The sequence below is a fragment of the Podarcis melisellensis genome (assembly GCF_964234715.1).
Source record: "Podarcis melisellensis genome assembly, chromosome: 5".
In the NCBI taxonomy this organism is placed as follows: domain Eukaryota; kingdom Metazoa; phylum Chordata; class Lepidosauria; order Squamata; family Lacertidae; genus Podarcis; species Podarcis melisellensis.
This window is the reverse complement of record NC_138537.1, coordinates 6,068,109-6,087,044: the sequence shown is the minus strand read 5'-3', so window position 1 is coordinate 6,087,044 and position 18,936 is coordinate 6,068,109. Positions and strand designations below refer to the sequence as shown.

General features: G+C 41.3%; 2 protein-coding genes across 2 annotated transcripts in view; both read right to left on the bottom strand.

Moving 5' to 3' along the window:
* Positions 1 to 16,153, bottom strand: part of LOC309369830 (cytochrome P450 2J2-like) — a 63,000-nt gene extending 46,847 nt beyond the window's left edge. Inside the window, exon 1 of the mRNA XM_081911177.1 lies at positions 15,354 to 16,153. Within this exon, the coding sequence (XP_081767303.1) occupies positions 15,354 to 15,521 (168 nt within the window). The 5' untranslated portion in view covers positions 15,522 to 16,153. The remainder of the gene's footprint in view (positions 1 to 15,353) is intronic.
* Positions 16,154 to 17,294: 1,141 nt separating this feature from the next.
* The window catches only part of LOC309369812 (cytochrome P450 2C39-like), a 36,320-nt gene continuing 34,678 nt past the window's right edge, over positions 17,295 to 18,936 (bottom strand). Inside the window, exon 9 of the mRNA XM_081911152.1 lies at positions 17,295 to 17,517. Within this exon, the coding sequence (XP_081767278.1) occupies positions 17,324 to 17,517 (194 nt within the window). The 3' untranslated portion in view covers positions 17,295 to 17,323. The remainder of the gene's footprint in view (positions 17,518 to 18,936) is intronic.

Here is an 18,936-nt window from a genome sequence, read left to right as displayed (position 1 = left end):
GACCTCCCCCCCTTTAGAGCGGGAGAGGGGGGGAAGAAGATTGATTTAATTTAACCTGCTAAATGAAGAGAGCTTAGAAAGGGAAACTCTCCGCTGTCGATACCCCTGGCCGGGCTGCCTGAGCGGTGAGCGCCTGGGAGAGAACTGTCAAAGAAAAAGTTGCGCTACAAAGTAAGACCTTATTTGAAACAAAGTAATGGGACTTTAGAGGGCAAAATTTGTAACTTCTCAGTAGTAACAAAGTAAGACTGTTGGATAAACTTTTCTTTTCGGGACTTTGCATGGCTCCTGGCTCTCCTGTTTCTTTGTTACAGTTATTTGGATACAACTTCTCCCTCTAGAGGACTAGAACAGAAAATCAAGGCAGGAAAGTGGGATTTTCCATTTACAACTTTCCTGTGTGAATGACCTTGAGTTATGAGCACTCCACTGGAAGAGATATCAACAAGAAGCAAAACCAAACAAGCTCAAAAGCAAGCTCAAAAAAGAGGCTCTTTAACAGGAGCTGCAGCTGCACAGGAAAAAGGCACAACGGCATCAATGGATTCTATGACACAGGCTCTGCTCAGAATAAATCAATCTTTAGAAGCACTTACTAAGCAATCAACAGAGAATTCTAAGAAACTGACAGAGCTGACAACAAGACTTGACCTGAACACAACGGCAATATCTTCTAATACTGACTCTATAAATCGTTTAATTCAGGAAAGTACCGAAACAAGGAAAATAGCTGAGACTGCTAGGAGCACTGCCGAGGAAACCAAGGGAAAATTTGCACCTATCGCAAAGAAAGTACATGAACATGATGCTACTTTGGCACTTATGGAATTGGAGAGAAAAAGCAAGAACCTGAAATTAAGATTGGTACCAGAGGAGGAAGAGGACAACCTTGGGGAATTTCTCACAGACAAATTTCAAGAATTTTGGACGGATGAGTTGGAAGGAGAGGAAGACGAATTCGCAATAGCCACAGCCTTCCGGATTGGCAGGAAGCAAGGCAAGAAACCAAGGGATTGTTTAATTACGTTGAGATCCAAAGAAGAAAGGGACAAATTATTGAACCTTCACTTCCAGAAGGCCTTGATCATCAAAAATTCTCAAATACAGATCTTCAAAGATATCCCTAAACACTTTTTGGAAGTTAGGGCCCAATTTAAAGATCTAGTGGACCTACTGAAAGAAAATAACATCCGATTTAGGTGGGAGTTCCCACAAGGGTTGTCCTTCAACTTCAAAGGGAAAAAAATCAAAATTAAAACAATCCAAGAGAAAGATCATTTCCTGGAAAGAAATTCTGAGGACTTCCAAAAAGGAACTGCGACTGAGAGGGAGGTACTGGACATAACAAACTTATCATTTGGCCTGACCCCAGCACCGACAGACGAGGAACAAGCACTTGGAGCAGTCGGTGGAAAAGAAGCCCAGTAACGAAATGTCTCTGCAACTTCTGAGTTGGAACTGCAATGGTTTGAACCACCCTCGAAAAAGAGGTCAAGTGTTTCATATATTAAAGAAAGAACATTTAGATGTAATATGTCTGCAAGAAACCCACATTGCCAGGATACACAGAAAACTGCTGATAAACAAGAGACTAGGACTGGAATTCATTTCGTCAGACAAAGTTAAGAAAAGAGGGGTAGTGATGTATGTTAAAGAAAGATTAGAACCAAAAATGATTTTTAAGGATGAACAAGGAAGATATCTGGCAGTGGAAATTCAAATACATGGAGAAAAGATCTTGATCGTAGGAGTTTATGCACCTAATGAGGGGAAGGCAGAGTTCTTCAAGAAGTTGCATGAGACTTTAATGGACCACATGGACTCTAAAATCATAATGATGGGCGATATGAATGGAGTCGTCTCCACAAATATGGACAAAGCGCAAAGACAAATAATCTCTAAAGATGGGAGATTACCAAAGACCTTTTTTGAACTGACTGACACCATGGACTTGATTGATATTTGGAGAACAAGGAACCCCCTGGAAAGAGAGGGGACCTTCTTCTCTGAAGCAAAGATGATGTGGACCAGGATTGACCAAATATGGATCTCTAGCAATCTGGCACCAAGGGTTAAAAAAACAGAAATCTGCCCAAAAACCTGCTCCGACCATAACGCAATAAGGATGGACATGAAACTGACAACAGCTGGAAACTTCAGATGGAGAATGAATGACACCCTATTTGGAGATGAAGCTATTTACAAAAAGGCCCAAAAGACATTGAAAGACTACTTCGAGGTGAATTTAAGATCAGATGTGGAAAGAAGAACAGTGTGGGATGCTAGCAAGGCCGTGATGCGTGGTTTCCTAATTCAGCAAAATTCTATAAAAAGGAAAAAACAGAATGAGAGGAAAGAAAAAATCTGGGAATAAATGAAAGAAGGAGAAAAGAAGCTGAGATCCAAACCTAAGTCTCAAGAGATTTTAAGAGAAATAAAGTACCATCAGACTCAGTATATGGAATTGATAAATCAAGAAATAGAATGGAAAATAAAACAAATGAGGCAAAAGACTTTTGAGTCAGCAGATAAATGCGGGAAACTGCTGTCATGGCAACTGAAAAAGAGGCAAAAGTTGAACACGGTAACATCCCTCGAGGTAGATGGGAAATTCATTAGTAAACCAAATGAGATCAGTAATTGTTTTCAAAGTTTTTTTAAGAAACTATATGCACAAGGGCCAAAGAATGAACAAGAGATAGAAGAATTTATAAAAAAATATGGACTTCCAAAGATCACCGAAAATAATAAAAGGATTTTGAATGAGAAAATCACAGACCAAGAAATAGAGGGTGCCATCCAGGGTATGCAATTGGGGAAATCACCAGGACCAGATGGGTTGACCGCGAGGTACTACAAAGCACTCAAGGAAGGGCTAATACAACCATTGAAAGAAGTGTGTAATCAAATCTTGGAGGGGAAAAAGGCTCCTGAATCGTGGAAGCAAGCATTCATCTCACTCATACCGAAAACAGAAACTGAGAAGCACCAAGTTAAGAACTACCGCCCTATCTCACTTTTAAATGTGGATTATAAAATTTTTGCAGACATTTTAGCAAAAAGATTGAAAAAAGTGCTATTGGACGAGATTCATAAAGACCAAACAGGCTTTCTCCCAGGGAGACATATGTCAGATAATGTGAGGAACATTATAGACATTTTGGAGCTTCTAGAGACGAATATAAACAGAAAAGCAGTTTTGATCTTTGTGGACGCGGAGAAAGCCTTTGACAACATTTGTTGGAGTTTTATGAAGAAGAATCTCCAAGGGATGGGGGTAGGCCAAAAATTTGAAAATGGTATAGGTGCAATATACTCTGAGCAAAAGGCTAAATTAATTGTGAATGGTATGGTGATGGATGAGATTCCAATAGAAAAAGGGACACGACAGGGATGCCCAATATCCCCCCTATTGTTTATATCGGTCCTGGAGGTATTGTTAAACATGATTAGAAGAGACCAGCTGGTGGAAGGGATACAGCTCGGAGCTAAACATTATAAGTTAAGAGCATTTGCAGATGACTTAGTTTTGACCTTGCAAAAACCAGAAGCCAGTACAAAAAGGGTATTGGAGCTTATTGGAAAATTTGGTCAAGTGGCAGGTTTTAAATTAAACAAACAGAAGACAAAGGTGTTGGGGGAAAATCTAACAACGGAGGAAAAAGATAGTTTCCAAAGGGAAACGGGTTTGGAAATAACAAAAAAAGTGAAATATTTGGGGGTGAATTTAACATCTAAGAATGTGAATTTGTTTAAAGATAATTATGAGAAATGTTGGTTGGAAGTGAAGAAAGATCTTGACATTTGGTCTAGGCTAAGACTCTCCTTGTTAGGCCGAATTGCTGTTATTAAGATGAACGTATTGCCGAGATTGTTGTTTTTGTTCCAGACACTGCAAATTTTGGACAAGATGGACTGTTTCAAGAAGTGGCAGAAAGACATATCTAATTTTGTCTGGCAGGGCAAAAAACCCAGAATAAAATTTAAGATTTTGACTGACTTAAAGGATAGAGGGGGCTTTGCCCTGCCGGACTTAAGACTTTATTATGAGGCAGCAGCTTTTTGCTGGCTGAAACAATGGCTACTTCTTGAGAATACAGATGTCTTGGATTTGGAGGGATATGATAACAACTTCGGCTGGCATGCATATTTGTGGTATGACAAGGTAAAGGTTCATAGAGGCTTTAAAAACCATATTGTCAGAAAAGCACTATATAATGTGTGGAATCGTTATAAAGACTTGTTGGAGAATAAAACCCCCAGGTGGTTGTCACCCATGGAAGCCAAGGCGGTAAAAAAACTTAATATGGACTCAGATTGGCCAAAATATTACGAAATTATAGAATACGACGGTGAAAAGCCTAAATTACAGAGTTTTGAGAAACTAAAATATAAAGTTCGAGACTGGTTACATTATCGTCAGATTAATGAGATGTTTAAGCAAGACAGGAGACTAGGATTTCAGAAGGAGAGGTCAAAGTTAGAAACAGAGCTATTGGAATCCAATACTAAGAATTTGTCTAAAATGTATAATTTGCTGCTGAAATGGAACACTCAAGATGAAACAGTAAAGTCAGCAATGATTAAGTGGGCACAAGATATCGGACATGATATTATGTTTGCGGACTGGGAACAGTTATGGACCACAGGCATTAAATTTACGGCATGTAGTGCCTTAAAAGAGAATATAATGAAAATGATCTATAGGTGGTACATGACCCCAGTCAAGCTTGCAAAGATATATCATTTGCCCAATAACAAGTGCTGGAAGTGTAATGAATGTGAAGGAACTTTTTATCATCTTTGGTGGACCTGTCCAAGAATTAAGGCCTACTGGGAAATGATCTACAATGAAATTAAGAAGGTCCTAAAGTGGACATTTGTAAAGAAGCCGGAGACCTTTCTCCTGGGCATGGTCGACCAAACGATTCCAAAGAAAGACAGAACTTTTTTTATGTATGCAACCACGGCAGCAAGAATTCTTCTAGCAAAGTATTGGAAGACTCAAGAGCTACCTACTCTGGAAGAATGGCAGATCAAGGTGATTGAATATATGGGACTAGCAGAGATGACCGGCAGAATCCGTGACCAGAGGAGAGAGACGGTGGAAGAGGACTGGAAAAAATTTAAAGTGTATCTTAAGAACTTTTGTAAAATTTTGGAAGGATAAGATGTCAAGGGTTGTGAAATTAGAGAATTATAGTTGTTAAAGTTTAAACTTAAGAAAATTCAAAGAAAGTTGTTCTAAAATTGAAAGAAGGATTGCTAAAAGCTAATTTAAAAACAAGGGTGCAGTGAAGGGAAGGTTTGGGGAAGTCATGTATGTTTGTTTGTATGTCTTTTTTCTTCTTTGTTTTCTTTTCTGTTTTCTATGCTGTTAAAATTAATAAAAATTTATTTAAAAAAAAAACCAGAATGGAATCTTACTTTTAATGATATGTGCAGTACACAACCTTGTTATTACCAACACACCCTTTTGACAGAAAAATAACTTGAAAACGTCATGGAGGCATCCTTGGTCAAACCACTGGTACCTCTTATACTATGTAATTCTCTGAGCTGAAGATCACCATAATGTGCTCCTTACCAGAGGTTTGACAAGTGCTGACAACTGCTTGACAGAGCACTGATTAATACTTTTCATGATGGCTATCAAGCTTACACCTCAACACATTCTTCAAGGAAGGAAATGAAGGCACAAAATGAACACTCAAGCCATTCAAGAGCCTATCAGGTGGGACTGCTTCCAAACGATTCTTAAGGACCATTTGCTTTTGGAATTCCCTGATTGAGGAACAATCCTCCATTGAGGAACACTGGACCAAGCTATAAACATCCATTATTGCAGCCTGTAAACAAACTATTAGATAGCAAACCAAGAAACACCAGGACTGGTTTGATGAAAATGACAGTGAAATTGAACGCATTATTAAGGGGGGGGGGGAAGGAACGCCTTTCAGATATGGCAAAGAGATAAAAACTGTGCTACTAAGAAAAACCCCGATGTCAACACTAAGGCTGAGGTTCAAAGAAGAACCAGAGAACTAAAAAACACCTGGTGGATTAAAAAAGCTCAAGAGATCCAGCAGTTAGCTGACACTCATGATGCACAGAGTTTCTTTAAAGCCACAAAGACCATCTATGGGCCAATAAATCATGGTATATGCCCCCTAGACTCAGCAGACGGTACCACACTTCTAAAAGATAAAGAAGCTATTGCAGTGCGCTGGAAAGAATATTACCAACTTCTCCTTAACCGCAACTCCCCTGTAGCTTGCAGTATCTCCAAATCTGGGAGAGTTGTGTACAGCTATTAATCACATGAAAAATAACAAAGCCAGTGCAACTGATGGAATACCTGCTGAAGTCTTCAAAGTGGGTGGCACCCAGGGCACACCACCCCCTTGCCCCCTTCCTCCGCCACTTAGTAGTGTAAGATGTTTCAGTTTGGAACAGAGATTAAACCTTACACTAATAATTACACCAAGAATATCCTTTAACACACATTAGGCGCCCTTTTGAACCCTTGGCCATTCAACCATATTTGCCATCAAATTTATGAAAACATTTGTTTTTTCATTATTTTCAATGCAGGCACATGTGGGTTTTGTAATCCACTTTGTTGTTGTTGTTGTTGTTTAGTCGTTTAGTCGTGTCCGACTCTTCGTGACCCCATGGACCAGAGAACGCCAGGCACCTCTGTCCTCCACTGCCTCCCGCAGTTTGGTCAAACTCATGCTGGTAACCTCGAAAACACTATCCAACCATCTCGTCCTCTGCCGTCCCCTTCTCCTTGTGCCCTCCATCTTTCCCAACATCAGGGTCTTCTCCAGGGAGTCTTCTCTTCTCATGAGGTGGCTAAAGTACTGGAGCCTCAGCTTCACAATCTGTCCTTCCAGTGAGCACTCAGGGTTGATTTCCTTCAGTATGGAGAGGTTTGATCTTCTTGCAGTCCACGGGACTCTCAAGAGTCTCCTCCAGCACCATAATTCAAAAGCATCAATTCTTCGGCGATCAGCCTTCTTTATGGTCCAGCTCTCACTTCCATACATCACTACTGGGAAAACCATAGCTTTAACTATACGAACCTTTGTTGGCAAGGTGATGTCTCTACTTCTCAAGATGCTGTCTAGGCCTGTCATTGCCCTTCTCCCAAGAAGCAGGTGTCTTTTAATTTCGTGGCTGCTGTCACCATCTGCAGTGATCATTGAGCCCAAGAAAGTAAAATCTCTCACTACCTCCATTTCTTCCCCTTCTCTTTGCCAGGAGGTGATGGGACCAGTGGCCATGATCTTCGTTTTTTTGATGTTGAGCTTCAGACCATATTTTGCGCTCTCCTCTTTCACCCTCATTAAAAGGTTCTTTAATTCCTCCTCACTTTCTGCCATCAAGGTTGTGTCATCTGCATATCTGAGGTTGTTGATATTTCTTCCGGCAATCTTAATTCCGGCTAGGGATTCATCCAGCCCAGCCTTTCGCATGATGAATTCTGCATATAAGTTAAATAAGCAGGGAGACAAAATACAGCCTTGTCGTACTCCTTTCCCAATTTTGAACCAATCAGTTGTTCCATATCCAGTTCTAACTGTAGCTTCTTGTCCCACATAGAGATTTCTCAGGATTTCTCCACTTTACTAGTTAACAATAATCTCTGGGAAGTGCTGTTGAGGGGGCACTGGATGCAAATATTATCAGCAACCCACAAAATCCTGATGGTGGCCCTAAAATCCTTGCAGGGAATGTAATGACTCTATGAATTAACCATGTTCACATACAAAACAGATACTTAGTTTCTCCATCTGAAGTAGATAGAAATCAGTGAAATCCTGTGGTTCACGTAGCAGATGGTGTTCTTTATGCTTCTTTATCTCCTCCTTTGCAAATAAAAGCACAAACTCCCTAGAGGACAGAGCCTTCTTGCGTGGCCCTGGAAGATGCTTCAGAACCCAAGGGAACATTTCACGGAGCTTCAAGGGAAGTAAAAAAAACAACCAGTAATTACCATGAAGAAGCCCAGTGTGCTGAAAAAAAACTATGCTGAGTTGGAGGACTCTGAAATGAGATTATTTATTGATTAGCTTCCTGGTTCATGTAGTAACAAACAAGGCTTATACAGTCATACCTTGTGTTGCGTCCGCTTCATGTTTCATCTTTTTGCATTACATCCTGCGGCAACCCGGAAGTACCGGAACGGGTTACTTCCAGGTTCTGCCGATCACGCATGTGCAGAAGCGACAGATCACGATGTGCGCATGCGCAGACACAGCACTTCGAGCTGCGGACATTTCATGTTACGGACAGGCCTCCAGAACAGATCCTGTCTGTAATACGAGCTACCACTGTATTCTGCTTTTTACACACATAAACACACAAATGAGAAAATAACAGGGTTTGTGGTAAGACAGTACCCAGAATGAATGAAAGTGCTAGACTTATATGCAGACCAATCAAGCTACTTGAAATGGTGAAATACGCCTATTTTGCATAAGAAAACTCTGCAATGGGGTGTCACTGCTAGTGGGCTGTGAAACTGGCTGGGTATTCTTCCCTTCCTGGTATTGACTAATACCCACATATTTTCAAGCTATTTCTTCTTATTTAATGCATTTTTGTAGGTTATTTTCACAAATGAATGCACTTATTGGCACAAATTTAGATGCATTTGTGTACAAAAATTATCTATAGTCTGATAGGGCCATGAGAAGGGAGGGATTGGAAAGAGCCCTGTTCTGTTTGTCTCTTGTCCGCATGTTTCTTCCTTCTTCATTAGGACTGGCTTTTGAGCTGTGCCAGAGTATCTGCTGGAAGGAGAAGTGGGAAGACTTGCTTTGATGGTTTAGCAGCACCTGGGGTATATTTCACCACACAAAGAGTGGTCTTGCAAACAGCAGGACTGCATCCAGAGCAACCTGTGCTCTTTGTTTTGTTCCACCTACTTTGATGGCATAATAGGTGCTATCAGCTAGCTGTGCAGTAAATTTTAGATGGGAATGCCTGATCACTAACTCGTAGAATGTCTGGAGCCAACTGAAGTGATTTTACCAGGGAGGACCAGGTTGGTGGCAGCGGATTGGTGGTGTACGGGTCAATAGTCCATGAGACGACCGGGGGCTCCGTACTAATGTCACAAAATTGGTAGCAGCGACGGGATTCGATAAGTCTAAGAGCCTGTGACAGGAAGCAATACACCCGGAGAGGGGAAGGGTAAATCGGTGAAGAGATTACCTGGCCCGAGGGTGTGATTGAGGATAAACCCCAGATTGCCATGTGGCCGAGATAACAATAAGAGCAAGAGATCTCAAAAGACTGTTCTGGCGGAGGCTTAGGCTCAGGGTCAGAGGAAGTAAGCTTGAAAGGTTAGAGGAAAAAACCTAAAGCTATACTTTGGGGACCAGGGTCTTGGAAAGCCAAGCCGGGAGGAACAGTGCTGAGAGTAAAAGTCTCTTATTTAATTAGTGCAAAATATTGACTCAACCATAATGCCACCCAAGAAGACCAAGCACCCAGTGAGAGAAAACCCACATGAAAGCTCTGGAGAAGAGAATGGGAATCCCCAGGGGGAAGAAATGAGAATAGAAGAGATGACTCCACCTGAAGTAGAAGTTCCACAGTTCTCAGAGGATTTTGAAAAGTGGAAATTAGTACAAGAATATAACTTGAAATTAGAGCTTGAAAAAAATAGAACTGAACAATTTAGGCTGGAGCAAGAACTAGAAAAAGAAAAAATTGAGAGTTGAGCAAGAAACTGAACAATTGAGGCTTGAGAAAGAATTGGAAAAAGAAAAATTGAGGGCTGAGCAAGAATGGGAAAAAGAAAAATTGAGGGCTGAGCAGGAAAGGGAACAGCAGCGGTTTCAGTTAGAGATGAGACGGATGGAATTAACGGTTTTAGAAAATAGTAATAATAGTAATAACACCGATGGGCAGAATCAAATGAAGATAGATTTAAGACGCTTTCCTGAGTTTAGAGATAAGGATAGCCCAAAAGCATTTCTAGTATCCTTCGAGAGAGCCTGTCACGATTTTCAAGTGAGAGATAAAATGATGATCTTGAGAGCTAGAATAAGCGGTCCTCTAGCCGAATTATATGCTCAAATGACTGAGGAACAATCCTGAAATTTTGAGGTGTACAAGCAATTAGTATATACACGCTTTGGGATTACCTCAGAGCAGTTGAGGAAAAAATTTAGAAGTGTGACAAAGGTGAGGGAGGAAACCTATGCGCAGATGGGTGCAAAGATACAAACTTACCTCACAAGATGGTTAGAGCAAGAGAATGCAGACACAGTACCTAAGATTAGAGAAGTGATGGCGTTGGAGCAATTTCACGACACAATAAATGGCCAATTGAAGTACCTGATAAAAGAAAGGAACCCCAAGACAATAGAGGAAGCAGCGGGTTTAGCCGATAAAATAAATGAAATCAGAGACCATGGATTTGATGGGCCAAAATTTGGTGGGAGATATTGGGAAACAAACAAAAATAAATTTCAACAAACCAAAGGAAAGTTTACCTCAGAAACTGATGAGAGAAGCAGCCCCTCATCAAAAAGCCCACATGAGAAGGCACACACCCATACAGAGTTTTCTGAGGGAAAAGTCAATAAAACAAGTTATGTAGGACCTAAAGACATTTCATGTTGGAGATGAGGAAAGTTAGGGCATAAAAGTTTTAATTGTAAACCAGAAAAAGAAACATCTAGTTATAGCACCACACAGAAACAGACATATTGTATCCAGTCTGTGGAGCAGGGCCCAACTAGCCAGGTGGTCAAGGGAACAGAAATGCCAACTAGGCCCGAGCCTGCTGAGGTAGTAGAGGCTGAAGCAGGTGGATCATTAACAGAAATAAAAGTGCAAGAAGAGGAGGAGGATCCACAGAGTTTTGAATTTCCTATTGAGGAAGAAGAAGAGATACTGTCCTCAATGTTGCCAGTTTGTAAAAAGGAAAGTGACCTTCCTGATTTCACTCACATCGAAGAGTTTGACAAACTAAGCTCTGCTCAAGGTAGGCTGGCCGATGAAGATTCTCATCTGCTGATTAGCCTTGAAAAACAGAAGCTGGAGTTAGAGAAACAGCGACTGGATATCGAAGCAGAACGCCTGCAAGTGGAAAAGGAGCGCCTGCAGATCGAAAAAGAGCGGTTACGACACATTGACCTGGAGCATGAGAGGCTTCAACTGGAAAAGGAAAGATTACAAATAGAGCGAGAGAAACTGAGCCTTGAGGCTTTGCATGCTGAGAAACCTGTGCTGAAAAATGACCCCAGCCAGTCAGAAAAACCTGCATTGCAACCTCTGGATCTAGAAACTGAAAAACTAAAAGTGTGAAAGGATCCTTGAACATTGTGGAGGATGCCTTATCATGAAAACCAGAGAGTGAAGGATGAATAAAGACAATCAATACTTGGTGTTATATATCACATACAAAACTGTTTGATCAGGAGTGTAACTTTAAGAAGTGAACCCTCCTGAATCGAAACTTCTTAATGGGGGAGGTATGTGACGTTACCATATATGAGAGAGTGCTGGAGGGGAAATAGTTAAATAGGTTGCACCAACAGGACCCAGGGGGGTGGAGTCAGTGGGTCTATAAAGGAGTTCTGAGAGGAGTTCTGGGGGTTAGTTCGTTGGGTGTTGTGGGAGGGTAGTTGGTTGGTTTGAGTGGGTTGGCTGGTTGGGAAAAGCAGTTGGTAATAGAGAGACAGGGCAGTTGGTCCTTGAGTGTGGGGTGGTAGCAATTAGCAGTCCTTCTTCTTGCCAAATTTCTCTCTCCTCCACTCCTGGTCCAGTCCCAAAACGATTAAATTAGCATGCATTAACCTCGGTCGAGAGGGGAGGTTATACAAAAACAATGTAAAGCCCTTTGTTGAGCATAATTCATTGGCTCCCCTTTCTTTCCCCAGTATCAGACAGAATAACATCACAATGCACGTGATTCTTTCATTTTGCAGGGGACATCAAGAAAGAAAAGATCATTTGGGAATCACATAATTGCACACATTGCCTGGCCTCCCCCTTCTGTTCCGACTGCTGCAAGGATTTTTGCGCTAGTTAAAAAAAAATCATTCAAATACCTTCATAGCTCAAACGCAGTCTTTTCAGCAGCTGTTTTGGAGTTTTGGAGCGGTTTAGGGGCAACGGATGCTCCAAAAAAGATCCTGGGTACGGCCAGGAAGTCAAGGGGTCCCACTGCGACCTAAAACGTGCTCCCAAGGGGTCTGCCTGGTTCCATTAGGAGCCAAGTGGCCCCGACGGTCAAGCCACAGTCGCTGGGCTCAAACGCGCTCCTACAGCAGACAAATTTCCCGCAGTTCAACCAATCAAATTATGTATTAGTTTTTATTTATTGGAAATAATTTGATTGGTGCACTGGGGGGGGGGAGTCTTCTCCGGAATTAGCTGCTGTCCTGCATGAAAACAAGCTGTTTGAAGAAACCAAGGTAAATAATGTAAGACTGCCATTGGAATCAAGGGTGGGGGGAAAGGGCTGCAAAGCTGGATGACTGAAAGAGTTTGTTGTTTTGGTTTTTTGGTTTTTAACTGATTTAAGGGACTTTTAGCACCACATCTTCAACATTCAGAATATGTTAATAAAGATGAGGAGATAAAAGAAGCCATGATTAAGTGAGCCATTGACTGGATACAATATTGAATTAGAAGTGTAGCATGAATTATGGAATGTAAATATGAAGTTTACGGCGTGTATGGCATTGCAGGAAAACATGGAAAATGATATAGATGGCATCTCACACTGGTAAAATTGGCAAAGATGTACAGAATGAAAAATAGGAAGTGTTGGAAATGTGGAGAGGCGGAGGGAGACCTCTACCACATGTGGTGGACCTGCGGCAAAGTGAAGGGCTTCTGGAAATCTATCTATAATGAACTTTTTAAAAAAATTAAGTACACCTTTCTAAAAAAAAAAAAGCCTTTCTATTGGGATTGACAGGGAGGGAAATTAAAAAGAAGGATAAAACCTTTTTCTGTATGCCACGACAGCAGCAAGAACTATGTTGGCCCAGAACTGGAAAACTGATGTAATACCTACTATTATGGAATGGCAGGTTAAAATGATGAATTATGCAGAACTGGCCAGATTGTCGGGAAAAATATGAGACCAGGATGAAAAGAAGTTTCATGAAAGTTGGAGTAAATATTTGGTGTATATAAGAGATAATTGTATGGAAAATATTTGTTCACAGCTGAAAATGCTGGCAGCATTAATATGAAATCAACAGTGTGATTAATTTTGAGTGATGTAAAAATGGAGATCATAGTAAAATATTCAGGAATGAATGATAAACAGAATAAACTTTGGAAGAAGAAGGAGGGAAAGCGTTGGATATCTAACGGTATGTAAAATGGTTATTTTGAGATGTATAATTGAAAAATTAATGAAAATTATTGTAAAAAACAACAAGGTTTGAATGCAGTGAAAAGGGAATTAGAAAGGCTTTGTTGTGTTAGCTTAAAGGTAAAGGTAAAGGGACCCCTGACCATTAGGTTCAATTGTGACCGACTCTGGGGTTGCAGCACTCATCTCACTTTATTGGCCGAGGGAGCCGGCGTACAGCTTCCGGGTCATTCGAACCACCGACTGTCTGATCGGCAAGTCCTAGGCTCTGTGGTTTAACCCACAGCACCACCCGTGTCCCTGTTGTGTTAGATTATCAGTGTTTATTTCTTTGTCGTACTCATCTGTACTGCTTAACCTTGTTAAAATTCTTTTTTGTTAAAAAAAAAAGCTCAGTGTTTCTCCATTCCTGCTTTCCTTGAGCTGTTGTTTGGAACCAGTCATCTCAGTGACCCCACCTCCATTTTACTCGTTGAAAGGAGGGGGAGGGGGAGGGATGACAGTTTTAAACTTCTCCCTCTTCCTTAGCTGCCTCATGTGAGATTGATAAAGGATGTGAAGTCATCAAATATCCCATAGTGTCTCCACACAATCTATTTCACTCCTTCAACATGGAGTGTTGCCTTCAACATGAAGTTCCAGGGTCAATGTGGAGATTTAGAAGAAATATTTTATTAACAAGCAACCACCCATAAATGTACAGTACCCATCAACTGAACCAAACTGAACTGAATCCACCAACTTAACCTTCTTCAACTGAACAAGTTGACAGTTTTATTCTTAGCCTTCAATGCCCCAGAGATGCATATACCAACATGGAGTATGTGTTGAAAGGGGAACTGCAGAAGAGGGAGAGAGGAGAACCTGAGGGAATAGGAATGATCTGTGTGTAAGGGAGAGAAAAGTAAGGAGAGGGGGGAGGAAAAAAGGGACTGAGAGTAAAAAGGGGGGATGCAAAGGAAGTTGCCCAAAAGGAGGGAGTAGGAGGCATGAGGAAAGGGATGAAGATGAAAGCAGAGACAAAAGAACAGGAGGAGATGGGGTGAAGGTGAAAATGGGTGCAAAGCAGAGCTGCAGAAAATAAGAGAGAAGTGGCTTCAGAAATGGAGCTGCAAAGGAGAAAAGAGACCTCAGTAGCTGCATGGGATTAGATGGGAAGGGAAGGGGAAATTCTAGGGGGTTCATGTGCCAAGAGTGGCCAAGGTGTCGCTGAGTGAAGGAAGTAGAGGTGCAGCCCCTAATATTTTCCTATTTTATTATGTGTTGCAGCAGGGCATAGCACCGAGTTTATAAGGATTACGATGTGCTGTAGCCCCTGGTACAGCTTCTTTATTGAGTTCTTTCACTCCTTCTGGCAGCTGGAATAATAATAATAATAATAATAATAATAATAATAATAATAATAATAATTTATTATTTATACCCCAGCCACTCTGGGCGGCTTTCAACAAAATATTAAAATACAATAGTCTGTTCAACATTAAAAGCTTCCCTAAACAGGGCTGCCTTCAGACGTCTTCTAAAATTCTGGTAGCTGTTTTTCTCTTTGACATCTGGTGGGAGGGCATTCCACAGGGTGGGTGCCATTACCCAGAAGGCACTCTGCCTGGTTCCCTGTAACTTGGCTTCTCGCAGCGAGGGAACTACCAAAAGGCCCTCAGCACTGGACCTCGGTGTCCGGGCAGAATGATGGTGGTGGAGAAGCTCCTTCAGGTATACTGGAAACTGAATGCCCTCAACAGGCTGGTCAGGAAGATGAACATTTCAATGTTTCCCAGCTGTATTCCCAAACACTCTCGCAATGGAACATTGGGGGATTTTTAATTGAATTCAGTTTCAGTAAATGTAGGGTTTTCATCACATTTTATTCTGTACTTGGTTGTGGCCATGACATTTACTGTTTTAACCCTTACTATTGTTTAAGCTTAAATATCAAAGTTGTTAAGGGGAATAGGTAAAACAATTGTTCATATTAGACTGAGCTAGAAATAAGTACCTTAATGAAAGTATCATCACAAAGCTTCACCCCAATCCGCCACACGCCTCCAATGAGAGGAAGCTGGAGAGGTCCAGGAGGATAGTGCCTATTTGACCAGAGCTGTTTCAGGAAGTGCAGAATCAGAAGAACCACCAGCAGAACAATAAAAAAATGCCCCTTTTCCATCCTTCTCTTGCTTTCTCTAGGATTCCTGGTTAAGTTCAACACTCTTTCTCTAAGGAGATCTTGCTTTCCTCAGAGAAATCAACATTTCTCTCTCTTTATATACTCTTTATTAAAAAGGAATAAGTGTTCTGACACCATGTCCAAGCAGCCTTGGAATGTGATCCCAAGTCATGTGCTACAGTCAAAAACTATAATCATTTTTCATGTGATTTTTCAGATGAGAGGAAGTCTGATTAATATGAATTGCAATTAGAATTTTGGCTAGTGTAAGACTGATTTGTGCCAGAAACATTGGGAAAATATGTACCATACATTCATGAAATAAATTGCATATGGAAAAGTCCTGGTGCAAATGCCCATGTGAAGCCCTCAGCCAGGACCTCATGGCAATAGCCCTTAAGATAGCTATTAATGATAAATTAACACATGCTATTAAGCTAAGACGGGGAATATGCAGGAGACACGAAAGGTGTTTGTAGAATTTGTGCAGCTAAAACAGAAAGGGGTCAAACTATCACAAGAGGTGTTTAAATTTTGGGAGGTTGGATAGTTACAATAGAATGGTCTCGGGGGTTGAGTGCACATTTTTATTCTTATTTATTTATTATCACTTTGTCCAAAAAAAATTAAAGTAGCAGCTGCTGCCCAAGAAAAAGAATTATTATTATTATTATTATTATTATTATTATTATTATTATTGCTATTACTGTTATTAAGTCAGTAGTACAAATGAGAAAAGCTTACTAGCAGCACTTCACATAGATGGAGGTAGCTTTTCCAAGGCCTTTACTTTTGAGTATCTGGCTGATATATCTAGCTATGCTATCAAAACCTTCATTGATGCCTGGCAAAGGGACTTCTGACCATAACACATATGCTTGACTCACACCCTTTCTGGTTCATTCAGTTCAAGTGAGGACCAATACAACATTTCTGCAGCATTAAACTATGGAATTTGCTCTCAGAAGATGTAGTGATTCTAATCAACTTGGATGACTCAGAAAGAGAATCAGATAGGTTCATGAAGGGTAAAGCTATGAGTGGGTACAAACCACAATGGCTATGTTCTGCCTACACTGTGGCTATGGATATCACTTTCTGGAAATTGTAAGTGAGGAGAGTGCTGTTGCATTCAGTTTCCTGTTTGGAGGCTTCCCACAGACATCTGGAGGACTAGACTGTGAAGATAAGATGGCGTCCGGCACACTTCTGCTGCGCCGATCGGACGTCTGTGCCGATAGAAAAACTTGAGATCCCCTCAGCTCTCTTTGCAAAGTCGTTTAGCAGAGTTTGCAGCGGCAGAAACTGTTGCCTTTGTGTGTGGGTAATAAATCAGACTGAACGCAGCTTCTTGCTAATCTCCAACAGTCTTTAATGAGAAGAAAAACATCATAAATCAGCCCGGCGAGAGAGCAGACATCCTTTCGCTCTCTCAGCCAAAAACGAAAGGAAACTCACACAAAGAAAGATTCCCGTATGTGAACATAACCACGCCTCAGAATGTGAGACGTCACACTGTTTAACCCTGTAAGTTCTGATTCTCCTCACATAGACAGGTCCTATCTTGCCTGGTCCAGCAGAGTTCCTCTTATGCCTTCGTACTTTTATTAAGAAACAGCAAAAATAAATGTGCAAGCAACTGACACCTTCACATGGCCAACAGCATGCTGCCATCCGGTTTGAATATTATGAGATGGGTTTTACACTAAAATGGAAAAATTGTCTGTTTTAAGCAATGACAGAAGTTTGAGTAAAGTAGGACTAGAGGGACACTGAGAGGAAAATTGTGCTTTTTTAAAAAATCAGAGGTTTGCATTGCCACGGGGAATAGCACAGAGTTTATAAGGATGGGGATGTGTTGTAGTCCCAAGCAAAGGCTCTTGATTGAGTTCTTTCACTCCTTCTGGCAGCTGGAAGCTGAATTTTCTCAGCAGGCTGGTCAGGAAGATGAAGATTTCGATCTTTGCCAGCTGCATTCCCAAACAAATGCGAGCCCCTGAAGAGGAGACATGGGAAAGTCAGCAACTGAGTAATAATTTACATTTCAGTGTCAATTACTTCGCAGCTATAAAACATGCTATACTGTATGATACTTTGGAGAACTAGACATAGGAAAGTGGAAGAAGAAGAAGAAGAAGAAGAAGAAGAAGAAGAAGAAGAAGAAGAAGAAGAAGAAGAAGAAGAAGAAGAAGAAGAAGAAGAATTTGTTATTTATACCCCGCCCATCTGGCTGGGCAGCTTCCAACCGAATATTAAAAACATGATATAGCATTAAACATTAAAAACCTCCCCAAAAAGGGCTTCCTTCAGATGTCTCCTAAAAGTATTATAGTTGCTTATTTCCATGACATCTGCTGGGAGGGCATTCCACAGGGCAGGCACCACTGCCGAGAAGGCCCTCTGCCTGGTTCCCTGTAACCTCACATCTTGCAGTGTGGCAACCTCCAGAAGGCCCTCGGTACTGGACCTCAGTGTCCGGGCTGAACGATGGGGGTGGGGAAGCAAATGTGTGGGCTTTTACTATGGTAGGGGAAGAGGGAAATTTTGGAAGGAACCCACAAGGGCCTATTTTAAAGCATATGTTTCCATGCTTTACTTTCCTACATGTTTGTAATTTTAAATCTTTGTTGAGGTTCTCTCACCAAAAAGTACTTGCCCCAAACCTGGATCTTGGCAGCCAAGGAATTCTCCTTTCTATACACCTATTTTTGCCTTGACACCAACAAGAACATGTTAAGCAATACTGTATAATCGTTTAAAGATGAACCAGTCCTTTTTTAAATTTATAACATTCTCGTCAACAATTGAATAGGCATAATTCTTTGTATTAAAAAGTCAACAGGAGCCTTTAAGTTAGCAGTGAGGATGTCTGCTGAATACTTGCAGGCATGGCGCAGACAACAATGCCTGTCTCCTGACACAGAGGGTGCAAAAATATTCCTTTGTTCTTTGAAAATTGAAACCTGAACATACACCAGCCTCCTTTACACCAGAGTGCGAGAAGTACGGAATTGGGATAGTTTAACTGCAGACTCAGTTCTGAGTATAGTTTCATAAAAGGCTAAATTATATTCCATGAAAAGAGGTGGAGGAGCTTTAGCCTTGTCACCTGAAAAGAAGTTGGATGCATCAAGCAGTGACGTGTGACAGGGAGCAACCCTGGTGCTGGCAGTGTTACCTCTCTCAGGGACAGGGCAATGGGGTGGCAAGTGTGAAGTGTGAACCCCATAAGGGTTTGGGTACCTGTGAGTCCAAAATCAGCCACCCAGAAATTCCCTAAATTATCAACAGCCCTGCCCCATCCTGCTGACCAGCAGTGCCACTCCTGCCAAGGGGATATTGCATCCATTCTGCCCTACTCTCTTGCTGCTGATGATGTCATTTCCTGGAAGCCAACCAATATGCATGTCTATAG